Raw genomic sequence first — 12,279 nt, 5'->3', positions numbered from 1 at the left:
GCTGGGGACTGCTCACAGAGCCTGGGTACGGCCAGCAGAACATGGGCATCTGGACCTACTCACTAATCAGAAAGAGAGTGTGTGTGTGAGAGAGAGAGAGAGCGAGAAACCAGAAGGTGTGTGTGTGTGTGTGTGTGTGTGTGTGTGTGTGTGTGTGTGTGAGTGTGTGTGTGTGTGTGTGTGAGTGTGAGAAAGAGAGAGAGATCTGAATTATGCATTTATGTTTGTGTGTATTGGAAAGAGACTAACAGATAGAGGGGCGGTTTAGTAGCTTAGCAAACAGAGAATTAACTACGTGAAGCACACCTACTGAGGAGAGAAAACAGAGAATTAACTACGTGAAGCACACCTACTGAGGAAAGAAAACAGAGAATTAACTACGTGAAGCACACCTACTGAGGAAAGAAAACAGAGAATTAACTACATGAAGCACACCTACTGAGGAAAGAAAACAGAGAATTAACTACGTGAAGCACACCTACTGAGGAAAGAAAACAGAGAATTGACTACGTGAAGCACACCTACTGAGGAGAGAAAACAGAGAATTAACTACGTGAAGCACACCTACTGAGGAAAGAAAACAGAGAATTAACTACGTGAAGCACACCTACTGAGGAAAGAAAACAGAGAATTAACTACGTGAAGCACACCTACTGAGGAAAGAAAACAGAGAATTAACTACGTGAAGCACACCTACTGAGGAAAGAAAAAAACGTTAATTTGTTAGGCTGCCGCTTAGATCCAACATCAACGAAGCTTTGCAGAGGTTTCAGGAATACTGACCTGCATGTTTAAAATAGGATCGTGTGCTGAGTGGCACACGTACATCTGTGAGTGGAGAGGCACAGAAATCCCACCCATAAAAGCACACGGATGATGTCTCTTACTAACATTCCTTCTCTTAAACAGACAAACTTGCCATGGTCTTCTCTGTTCAGTCGATCCTTAGATTTGGTACAGTATTACTTTATCTCTCAATCCTAAATCAGTAGGGTATTCCAGAAAGCGAGTTTAGTGAAAACTCTGAGTAAAACTAGTAGTAAATCTGAGTAGTAAGTCTCCTAATAGAAGAGCCCTTTGGCTTTGTTTTGCCAGGAGAATGAAGCCATATGGCTCCTCTATTAGATTTACTTCTTACTCTGGGTTAACTAACTCTGAGTTTTCACTAAACTTGCTTTCTGGAATACCTCCCAGATCTGTAGATCCTAGTTCACATTCTCTGTCTTTTCTTTACTAATCACTACTAATACCTGCCTGTTTGTGTGTGTGTGTGTTTTATATACAGAGATATGTGTACAGTGTGTGTGTGTTTTTGTCAGTTAGAACTACTCTAAAGTCCTGTATATAAGGAGACTATTTTTGCGTGGAACTAATCAGGTTTTCTTAGACTGGTGCTGTGTTTTGTAAACTCCTCAGTAGCTGACCTTTTAAAGGTCTGTTGACCCTCCATTTTCCCCTGGCTAAACGACCTGTCACCATGTGGAGTGTGGTGTCACAGTGTTTAGTTTGTTGTGAGGATGGAGGTTTTTCTGGTTGTAGTGTGTGTTGGTGTTGTCGTTGTGTAGTTGTAGCTAAGTAGCCCTTTGTTCGTCTGTCGTTGATGTGAATTGATGGCTTTATTGATGCATCCCTTGTTTCCATTGTTCCAGAGTTTGTCTGGTATCGATGATTCGAACCCAGGCAGTCCTGAGTTATCTGGCTTAGTAGCTGAGTCAAATCTCTCTGGTCGCACTCATACTCTAACCTTCTCTTCCAGCGAGGTGAGTTGGCTTTCCTGTGTGTGTATGCTGTACACTCACTGTGTGGGTTTTTTTTTTCTATGTGCGCCTTGTTATTTTAAACCATAACTGGACTATTAATAGGTCACAAGGGAAGTCAGGCTTTGTCTTTGAATGATGACCCCCCCCCCCTCCTCCCCCAAGGACGTGGCCCCTCCCCTTACAGCTCCTGCCGGGTTCCTGTGTAGACATTGGCTCTGCATGGCTGTGTTGAATGAGCTGCTGTCTGGCCGGTGTCGTAGCCAGAGTCACACTCCCGGCTTCTGAAGCTTGTCTTGAGCCAGCTATGCCCTGTGAAGTCAACTCCACGCCAGGGTGCTACACGCAGCCCCCTCAGCCTTCTGCTATAGCTCTCTCTCTCTAGAACTTTCCCTCTCTTCATGTGATTGTCAAACAGCTTGTCTGAGTAGCGACTTCCTTGACTGAAGTGGTTGAAAGGATGGCAGTGACAGGGTTGTCATGGTGCAGGCAGCTGCTGTCCTGGGGAAGAGGTGCATGAGACCTGCTGTCTCACTGCTCTGCTATGCCCTTCAGGTTCTCCTCACGGCAGGCAGCTAGTGCGCATCCACTATCTGCATGGACCATTTTTATTTTCCTCTGAGAATATGCCTGTTTTCATCAGCAGTGCTGGAAATCAATGCATGTTTCAGCAGAAAATGCATTGATTTGTTTAGTTTTTTCCTGCTTGATGTTTGCTGTGAAACCACATGGCTGGAGTGCTGATGAGAGCAGTGTGTGTAAGGTGTAGACCGTCAGGTCGTGGTGGTGTCTGACAGGTGTGTGTGTGTGTGTGTGTGTGCGTGCTACGCAGACGCTGGATGACGTGCCGTATGCTCTGGGGAAGGAGTACCAGTGGCAGAGCCGTCCTGTGTCAGAGTGGACCACGCAGCAGGTCTGCCATTGGCTGATGGGCATGAACATGGACCAATACACTCCAGAGTTTACGCTAAAGGGCGTGGACGGACTGCAGCTCCTGAATCTAGACAGTGATAAACTCAAGGTGTGTCCGCATCACACTCAATGGTACAGATATGCACAGTAAAGATAATAAATAGGTCTAATTCTTCTATTGGCAGTAGGCCCATATTATATGAGAGATGGAACTGAATGCATGGGTGAGGAGGTGAATATTGTGAATATGATTTAGAGCAGAAAAAAATATGGATAATAAGATTTTCTTTTTTAGTAGTCTTCACTGCCACCCAGTGGACTGGGATGGTATGGCACTCCAATGTCAGCGCTTCACTGCTAATTACATTCACTTTAACTAAACGTCAAAGACAGTGAGTGGTTGCCTTGGAACTGAAGCTACAGAGATCACAGTTTGTCGTGACACTTTGTGTGATCTGTTCTGTGTGTTTGTTTGTTTGTTTTGTTTGTTAGGCTCTGGGAGTGTCGAGTCAGAGTGACAGGACCACCATTAAGAAGAAGCTGAAGGACATGAGGAAAGCGCAGGAGAAACTGGAGAAACAGCGGGAGAAGCGGGAGAAGGAGGCCAGGCGGAGTGGCAGAGCGCTGGGGAATGATGACTCCGTGTGTTGAGGGGGAAAAACCTGTGTGTTCTCTCTATGGCTGGGCCACAAAGCCTGGGGAAACATAGGTCACCATTTTCAGACCTTCGACTAATATGCAATATGTCTCTCTCTCTCTCTCTCTCTATAGATATATATATATATGTTATTTTTCAGCAAGCTGATATAATGTCAAGGCTTTGTTCATTATACCTAATTGTGAATGAGTGCACAAAACCAAAACTGCAGCACAGGTGAAGGTGTGAATGTCCAGATGTGAGGCCATAGTGTGTGTGTGTGTGTGTGTGTGTGTGTGTGTGTGTGTGTGTGTGTGTGTGTGTGTGTGTGTGTGTGTGTGTGTGCGCGCGTGTGTGGAGTCTAGCCTGGGACAGAGCAGATTCAGATGGGCCATGATTAGTGATGATATATCAGTAATGAAATGTCCTGCCTGGCTGAACAGGTCACTGTGTGGCAGAGTAAGGCTGTGTTCAGCTCAAACATATGAGTCCCTGTGTCTGACTGCATAAGCTTTCTTTACATATAATCACCACAAGCCTTAGTCCTCATCTCTGCAGTAATGTAGATTTTACCAGAAGGTACTTTCTCTCTGTCACGCTCCGTTTTTCAACACTGCACCAGATGTCCAGCTGGAGCGCAGTGTTCCAGCGTTAAGTTCACATGGCCTTGACTCTCCTCTGCCCGCCTCTGTGGAACCACGGACCATCTGACAGACTAACACGTAAGATTCCAGACTGTGGAGAGGACTTCTGTGTCAGACCATCTGAAGGACTAACACGTAAGATTCCAGACTGTAGAGAGGACTTCTGTGTCAGACCATCTGACGGACTAACACTAAAGATTCCAGACTGTAGAGAGGACTTCTGTGTCAGACCATCTGAAGGACTAACACGTAAGATTCCAGACTGTGGAGAGGACTTCTGTGTCAGACCATCTGAAGGACTAACACGTAAGATTCCAGACTGTAGAGAGGACTTCTGTTTCAGACCATCTGACGGACTAACACTAAAGATTCCAGATTGTGGAGAGGACCTCCGTGTAGAGTGTGATGTGAATATGCCGAATGTGATTTTGACCAAATGGATTTTTGTAATACCACTACGGAGGGTGGGCAAACAGGACTTAACTGTTTAAGGCGTTTGAGGTTTTGATAGCCTGGATGTTAAATGTTTAAGGCGTTTGAGGTTTTGATAGCCTGGATGTTAAATGTTAAAGGCATTTGAGGTTTTGATAGCCTGGATATTTTCATATGTGTTTTTCAATGTGGAATGCATAGAGTTTTCATACCTTTTGTATTTTATTTTTGTTAGTATGACGTTGCCTGTGGCCATGAAGAGTTGTACTGCTGAACATTTTGTTCAGTTTTTCACAGCACTGTTATCTTTTAAAGGCACAAAAGGGTGGCATGGGTTTATTTGTGTAAACAAAACAAACAAACAAAAAAAAAAAAACAGATTTTATACTTGCCTTTTAACTGCATAGCTTTTGAAAAAGTGAATTACTGATTTTACATTTGGATACATTTTCTACTAAGTAGAATAGCCTGTGGTTTCCCACCGTTTGGCAAACTAAAAATGCAAAAATAGCGATGTGCTACATTTCCTCCGGTTCCCACTGCTGACACTGGTTCTGTGTGAGGCAGCAGAATGAGTGAGACCAGTTAATCTGTGCGTCACTGAACTGGTAGGAAAACGAACAGCAGTCTGTGTTATTCATCAGCTGTGTGTGTGTGTGTGCTGTAGAAACGTTGATTTTGATACAGGATTGTGGAACGTTAACTGTAATCCTGCAGGACTCTGTTCTCTACCTGAGTCATGTGGGGGTAAACACAGGTGGCATCCTGCCTGCATGATCCTGTATGGGCGAGTGTTGTGTTACCTGAACGTGAAGACGAGGTGTTGGACTCAGCTGTCCAAACTGAGCACATACTCTACAGCTGGTGTAGCAAGGGCCTGGTACCCAGTCATGTCTTTGGCACAAACCTCTTCTACATGTATAAATAAACACCTTATGTTCTCTGAGGGTTTTGTGAGCGTGTGAATTAAATGCAGTTGCTCTTAATCACCACCGAGAGGCAGTGTGGGGATGATCTGGACCCTTTATTTGAAGGACAAGAACAGGAAAACAACCACAATTTATTTCTCCACGCTAAAGGCAGAGTCAGCAAGATGACATCACAGTCCACAGCAGGAGCGCTTCCTGCTCACAGACACAAAATAAATACACGTTTGATCTGATGCTGAAGGAGAACTAGTGTGCTACTGGTTTCTTTCATGATTCAAATGAATGTAATCCAGTCTAGATGAGCCAATGTACACTGAAGCATACTCTCCATGACATAGACCAGCTTCTCTTCAGTCAGAGAAGATATTCCCTCATCACATCACAGTCAGTCACTTCACATCCAACGGTAGAAAACCAAAAAAGCATGTCTCTCCCTTAATCGTACCTTTACACTTATCACACAGAGAACCATAGGAGAAAGTCAGAGAGGGGGAGTTTTATAAAAGCAGTTATTCAGCACGTCTTAAAATGACAGGTGATGTTCCTCAGAGATCAAAATGTGTCCCGGTGCCTGATACTGAAATAAGAAAATCCCAATCAATACTTTACATTTGTCCCTTATTTGGCAGAGCGAACAAACCCTGGTCTGACTCCTGTATGTGTTACACAGACACTGGGTCTGACTCCTGTATGTGTTACACAGACACTGGGTCTGACTCCTGTGTGTGTTACACAGACACTGGGTCTGACTCCTGTAACAGACTCCTGTGTGAATGACACAGACATTGGATCCCTGTGTGAATTATTCACACACTCGGCAAAACGCAGACAGCCTGCTGCACATGGACAGAGACTGCAAACACAGAGTGCATGGCTTTATATAAAGAAACACTCAAAATTCATTTGACCCTTTTTAAAACAGCAAGCACACTGTACAAAGTTCACCACTTAAGGTTTAGGTTTAAATTCTAAGATTGCCACAGTTTGTCATGATTAGAATCACCGGCTAAAACACTGCTGCTCATATTGTGTAACAACACAAAAAATATGTGTGTGAATATCTGAACACCTCATTTTGTTGCAGGATTGACATAAAAATCAAACACAAAGACTGTTGTCCAAAGCTCAGCAAATACCAGTAAGGCATTGAAAGCCGTTTTCAGGAAAGTTCATTTGTAATAAAGCAGGCGATTTGACCTACGCTGACACGGCAGGGCCTCTACATGGCACTACAACCTCAGAGTAAACTTGAGCTATTTTTTTAAACACAACTCTTAAATGCCCGAAAGGTTTAGCCCTCTGGCTCCATATGGTAGAGTAGTCTCTTCAACCAAATCATCACGCCATCGAGATAAGCATCCCGAACGCCTGAACACAGGCGTGAACTCAGACCTAAAAGCTGCGAAAGGTGGTCATGTCTTTGGGTTCTTTGCTTGGCACACACCAGTCATCGGCCTCATGGATCGTCCTGTAATGTTTCCATGCCGACTTGTTGTACACAGGCAACCTCTCAATCGACTCTGAGGACAAAGCCTGGTAAGCAGAGCAAGAAAACAAACAAACAATGTCTTTGTTAAATGTGAGAATTACAAAGGAGATAACCTAAATGACCTTCAGGATGAACGTTTGTGAACGTCTGGTGTTTCATGGGGAAACTCACTCTAATGTAAATAACGGCGTCTGTCCCGTAGCCCTCCAGGGAATAGAGTTTCAGGTCGCCCTGGAAATACCGCGCATACAGTCTGGAGATCGGCAGACCATAGCCATACCCAGCCTGACACAGAGGATCAAACACACACACACACACACATATCATATACCAAACACCACAAACATTACACACACACACGCATCTATCACACACCACACAGCCATATCCAGTCAGAGACAGGATTACACGCACACACACACACATCATATACCAAACACCACAAACATACACTATACCAAACACCACAAACATCAAACACACACATCGTATACCAAACACCACACACACGTCGTTCCGTCCTCTGTACGGCTGGTATTTGCTGATGGAGTTCAGTAGGGGTGTAATGATTCACCAACACGAATCGGAAACCGGTTTTAAACATGCGACTACATCGATACGCGGGCCCCTTGATCGGTCTAAATGTATCATGAACCTGTCGATGGCACGATTCTAGGGTTACGAGTCGGCTGACTGAAGGTTTGCTGCTAATTCTACTTTAGTATTTATCCGCTGTGGAAGACTCACTATTCTAAAGTTACAAGTCATGTTACTTTCAAAATAATAATGACCGCCTCGCATTCGCAAACAAATTTGCACAGCGTCTGCGTTGACCTTTTACTTTTTAGGAGAGTAACGTTAGCCTTACGCGGTAACACAAGAACAAGGTCCGGCATTGCTGAGACGGTTTACAGTGCACCGTCAAATCTAAAATCTAAGGTTTGGAAGACATTTGGTTTTACAGGAAGGGAGGAAAAGCACGACAGATCTTACCACTGGCCTGGTGAGACAGCATGGTGAAACATATGCGGGCGATGAGGGATCTGTGAATGCTAGTGCAGCTAGTACAAGTAAGAACACGCAATACAAAAACATTTGTCCAGCCACGACTTAGCCACAACTCGGCCAGGTCTAAGGTAACCACGGCATCTATAGACCATTTAAAATGTCTGCTCATACAGTTAGTCTTTTTTGTCTGTGTCTATTGGAAAAGTAATAAACACAATTACATGTAATTCTGAAATGATTTGTTTTCCAATTTTCCCCGTGCCATAAAGTAACACAAATACTTGGGATTCCCTGGTCATTTATAAAATGTCTATTTGAAGGTAAGCAATGCCACGTGTATAAAATTGGCTTATTTTAATTTACAATCGAAAATGAATGTCTACATTAAACAGATGTTAAGAACTGTATCAGACTGCATCGTGTTACAATCGCATAGAGTCGCGCCGAATCGAATCGCGCCGAATCGTTCCGCATTAAAACGTGTCGTCCTTGAATCGTATCGTAGCCCCTGTATCTAGATACGTATCGGATCGTCTTATAAGAGAAAGATGCACACCCCTAGAATTCAGGTACAGAGGTGCGGAGTGGGTGTAGACTCACCAGTGGTGCAGCGCGGGCTGTGTCCATCTGGGGAAGTGGTGCAGTGGAGTAGGTGTAGGTAAACAGTCTGTCAATCTTTCTCAGTGGAACTCCACCCCCGCGATCGCTCACCTACACACACCAACCAACCAGAACAACATCCCCAGCTTTTACCAAAGACAGACCAGCAAAGATTCAAAACCATTTCACTAGTCACAGATCATGCCTAGACTCAACACTAAGCTCATACATTACTCAACACTGCCCAATCAATTAATCAGTACAAACTCAACCAACACTACCCAACACAAAGCTCATCCATTACTCAACACTGCCCTATCAATTAATCATTACAAAGTCAACCAACACTACTCAACACAAAGCTCATCCATTACTCAACACTGCAGAAGCATTACCATCATACCTGAAAACAGGACCACAGCACAAGAGGAGAACAGGTGGGAGGGGCAAGGGTTTCATCTCACTGTGGTGTGTGAGTGTGTGTAGAGTGTGTGTCCAGCTTTAAATCTCACTGTGTTGTGTGAGTGTGTGTAGAGTGTGTGTCCAGCTTTGAATCTCACTGTGTTGTGTGAGTGTGTGTAGAGTGTGTGTCCAGCTTTGAATCTCACTGTGTTGTGTGAGTGTGTGTAGAGTGTGTGTCCAGCTTTGAATCTCACTGTGTTGTGTGAGTGTGTGTAGAGTGTGTGTCCAGCTTTGAATCTCACTGTGGTGTGTGAGTGTGTGTAGAGTGTGTGTCCAGCTTTGAATCTCACTGTGGTGTGTGAGTGTGTGTCCAGCTTTGAATCTCACTGTGGTGTGTGTATACCTTCACGGTCAGATCCTCGCTGCCCAGGGCGACCTGAACTTGAATCGGTGGGTACTCCATGGCATCTCCATACAACTCCATGGTGGCCCTCATAGCATTCTGCACAAAATACACACCACAAACCCATATTTACACACAAATGCACAAACTGAAAAACAACTAAACTAGATTTCCTACTGAAAACAGGGTATTTTACCTTGAACAGTTCAAAGACCATGTGGTACAAATGAGATGGTACATAAACCACAGCAACGGGTTTGTTTGACTCTTTCACTGCAGAAAAAAAAACAACACAGAACTTCACTCAGTACAAAATCAGTATTATATCAATAATGACCACACTCAGTGGATAACATTTACCGTTGAATGCCTCCAGTATGAGCTCAGGTGAGTTCATATAGTATCGATCGCAGAGATTCCTGGCGTTTTCATATGCATCTGAAACACACAGGATTACAGAGTCATTCGGGATCACGTTTCATCAGCACAGACTCATTCAGGACCATAAATCAGACTCTCTTGACCTCTGACACAGAGTGTGACTCACCTTTCACCACATCAGTGACCTGACAGTGGGGGTCAATGCTGCCGATCTGTTTGGGGTGAGCAGGGTTCATCCGCACTTTCCCTCCAAACAAGAGAGCTGCAGATTACAAAACACCCACAGCCAACAGTCTGCTTCATAATCACAGAACCACAACACGGAACTCAAACCACTATATACAATACAGCCGTGTGTGTGTGTGTGTGTGTGTGTGAGAAGCAGTAACAGTGTGTATGTGCCTGTGTGTGTATGTGTGTGTGTGGAGCAGTAACAGTGTGTATGTGCCTGTGTGTGTATGTGTGTGTGTGTGTGGAGCAGTAACAGTGTGTATGTGCCTGTGTGTGTATGTGTGTGTGTGTGTGGAGCAGTAACAGTGTGTATGTGTATATGTGTGTGTGTGTGTGTGTGTTTGGAGCAGTAACAGTGTGTATGTGTGTGTGTGGTGTGTGCGTGTGTGGTGTGTGCGTGTGTGGTGTGTACGTGTGTGTGTGTATGTGTGTGCGTGTATGTGTGTGTGTGGTGTGTGTGTGTGTGGTGTGTGTGTGTGTGTGTGGGGGTCAGTGTCTTACTGTGCTGGTTGAGTAACATTCTGATAGATATACGACTCATGTAGAAGCGGTCCAGGAAATACTGCATGTTCTGGCTGGTGATTGGGTCGGTACCATAGGCTTCTTTATACTCCACCACTCCCTGGGCCATGGTCGGAACCACGTCATTGTGCCGGTTACGGATCTTTATGACCGTGTCTGTAAAGCTTCATTGAGTAAAGGCACATTAAGACAAGGACAGAATGGCACTGGGGCCTTCTCCTACATAAAGCTTTCTGTAAGTTCAGTTCTCACTGTGTTATAACCATATAATCATCTCTCTGCATCTGGGCTTATGGCAGTCTCACTGTATTGCATTGCTGTCATTTTTCTTCTAATGGTATTATGACTAGATTTGCATCTCAGCATAACTCCGTATTGTCACGGCATGAACTAAACAACAATCTTATCCCGCAGTTTTACAAAGATAAAAAGTTGTGTTTGTGCCTTAGTTATTGTCAGGAACGACAGTCATGCTGATACACTGTGACCTTTAGTAGGCTGCTCTGAGCGAAAGCATCTCAAAACCATTATCTATAAATCTACTCATCAACTTCCAAATATGCTCATATACTCACTCAGATGTGACTGTTTCATCGTCTGCGTTTTTGTCCTTAAACTCCAGGATCTCTTCGAAACTTTGCATGTACCTGTTAATAAATGACAGAGACGGTCTGTCTTGTAGTCTTAAGTGTTTACCATTTAAGCTTCATGAGAGATTCTCTGTGTCCGGTTTAGGCAGTTTAAAAACCGCCGGTCTTACCAGCTCTGCACCAGCCGAACGGAGGGAGTCCTTAGCAAATTATCCGGTAACAAGTTAATTTCTTTCATGATGTTCGCCAGCCTCACAGGAAGTTCCTGTCGTAGGAAAACAAACGACGTTCTCTCGCACGCATTCTCCGATCCTGTCAATAGGAAACAATAAAAGGTTGTGGATTTTTTTAAGTAGGTGAAAGGCGTCAAAATATTAAGAATTGTTACAGACTGATATCAAAAGATTACGAATTAATTTCTGGAGATTAAATAATCATAAATTTACCAAAATCCAAAAACTGTTTCATTGACAGTGGTGACGGAGAGAACCTCGAATAGAAATCAACATGTTTCCCGATGGCGGCGTTGCTCAGTAAAGCTCGCAAAATCCTCATGTTGGCCGGTTTCTGTTCCGCGTCTTAACTCTGCCAGTTAACTGTCTAACTGGATATAATCCGACCCAGTAATGCGACTGATCATTCACCAAATTGACGACGAATTAGTGATTATTCGTGGTACAGCGACTGATCTTAAACATAGTAGCTGACTGATATACAAACCAAATTTGACGCTACCATATGACATAGAGTGAAAATTTCCAGGGCAGGTCTGGAGTATAACCAGAAAGTAGCATATATTAACTTTGGCAAGCTTGTATCATTTTATGGTGCTGAAACACTTTGTTCCAGTTAAACCTGATAATAATCCACTGGATTACAATGGCTGGACGGACTAGCTCAGGAGAGCTAATAGCCTAATTCCTAACGATTGTTTAGCAATGAGCAGGTAATTAACCTGTGAGCTGGCTCGTGAAGTGTCTGGCTAGCAAAAAAAAAAATGCTGTATTCTACCATATACCACAGTGTCACCGATTACCGGATTACCCCGATATCTGTCCAGCACAGAACCTGTCAAACGAACGTTATTTAAATACAATGTTTAATTTATTTCGTCCTTTACATCAGTTTCAAAAGAGTCTGATTAGCAGTATGACAACATATCAAGCGGACTCTCATTGGATAGTGTTCATCTTTGTCTCCTCGTCATTTAATGTAAGACCAACAAAGGCGCATTACCGACCCCAACTGGAACGGAGTGGAGACGGCGCACATCGCTACCTAAATAAAGCCGTGTTCTCAAGCAGAAATAGTGCTGCTACTACTACTAAGTCTACTACTAAAA

At 43.9% G+C, this 12,279-nt stretch overlaps 2 protein-coding genes across 2 annotated transcripts in view; one reads left to right on the top strand and one right to left on the bottom strand.

The window, feature by feature from the left end:
• The window catches only part of ppp1r9ala (protein phosphatase 1 regulatory subunit 9A-like A), a 30,644-nt gene extending 27,122 nt beyond the window's left edge, over positions 1-3,522 (top strand). The window contains exons 17-20 of the mRNA XM_030786516.1: positions 910-954; positions 1,650-1,760; positions 2,590-2,778; positions 3,162-3,522. Coding sequence (XP_030642376.1) covers positions 910-954; positions 1,650-1,760; positions 2,590-2,778; positions 3,162-3,320 — 504 coding nt within the window. The 3' untranslated portion in view covers positions 3,321-3,522. The remainder of the gene's footprint in view (positions 1-909; positions 955-1,649; positions 1,761-2,589; positions 2,779-3,161) is intronic.
• Positions 3,523-6,379: 2,857 nt separating this feature from the next.
• Positions 6,380-11,574, bottom strand: pdk1 (pyruvate dehydrogenase kinase, isozyme 1). The gene is made up of 11 exons (XM_030785752.1): positions 11,384-11,574; positions 11,108-11,249; positions 10,923-10,994; positions 10,327-10,511; positions 9,761-9,856; positions 9,574-9,651; positions 9,410-9,486; positions 9,214-9,312; positions 8,409-8,519; positions 6,972-7,085; positions 6,380-6,844 (listed from the first exon to the last, which is right to left on the bottom strand). Exons 1-11 carry the CDS (start codon positions 11,490-11,492, stop codon positions 6,704-6,706), a joined length of 1,224 nt encoding a protein of 407 aa, XP_030641612.1. The 5' UTR covers positions 11,493-11,574; the 3' UTR covers positions 6,380-6,703.
• Between the last annotated feature and the right edge of the window lie 705 nt (positions 11,575-12,279).

Source organism: Chanos chanos, chromosome 10 (assembly GCF_902362185.1).
Source record: "Chanos chanos chromosome 10, fChaCha1.1, whole genome shotgun sequence".
NCBI lineage: Eukaryota > Metazoa > Chordata > Actinopteri > Gonorynchiformes > Chanidae > Chanos > Chanos chanos.
The sequence above is the reverse complement of the archived record's forward strand: the minus strand, read 5'-3'. Positions and strand labels throughout refer to the sequence as shown.

Bases quoted from the DNA above. Each gene is read 5' to 3' on its own strand.
- pdk1 (XM_030785752.1), bottom strand. From the start codon at position 11,492: ATGAGGATTTTGCGAGCTTTACTGAGCAACGCCGCCATCGGGAAACAT. The intron at 9,487-9,573 runs GTAAATGTTATC...TTTTTTCTGCAG, and splicing joins CATACTGGAGGCATTCAACG to TGAAAGAGTCAAACAAACCC. The intron at 6,845-6,971 runs GTGAGTTTCCCC...TCTGCTTACCAG, and splicing joins ACGCCGTTATTTACATTAGA to GCTTTGTCCTCAGAGTCGAT.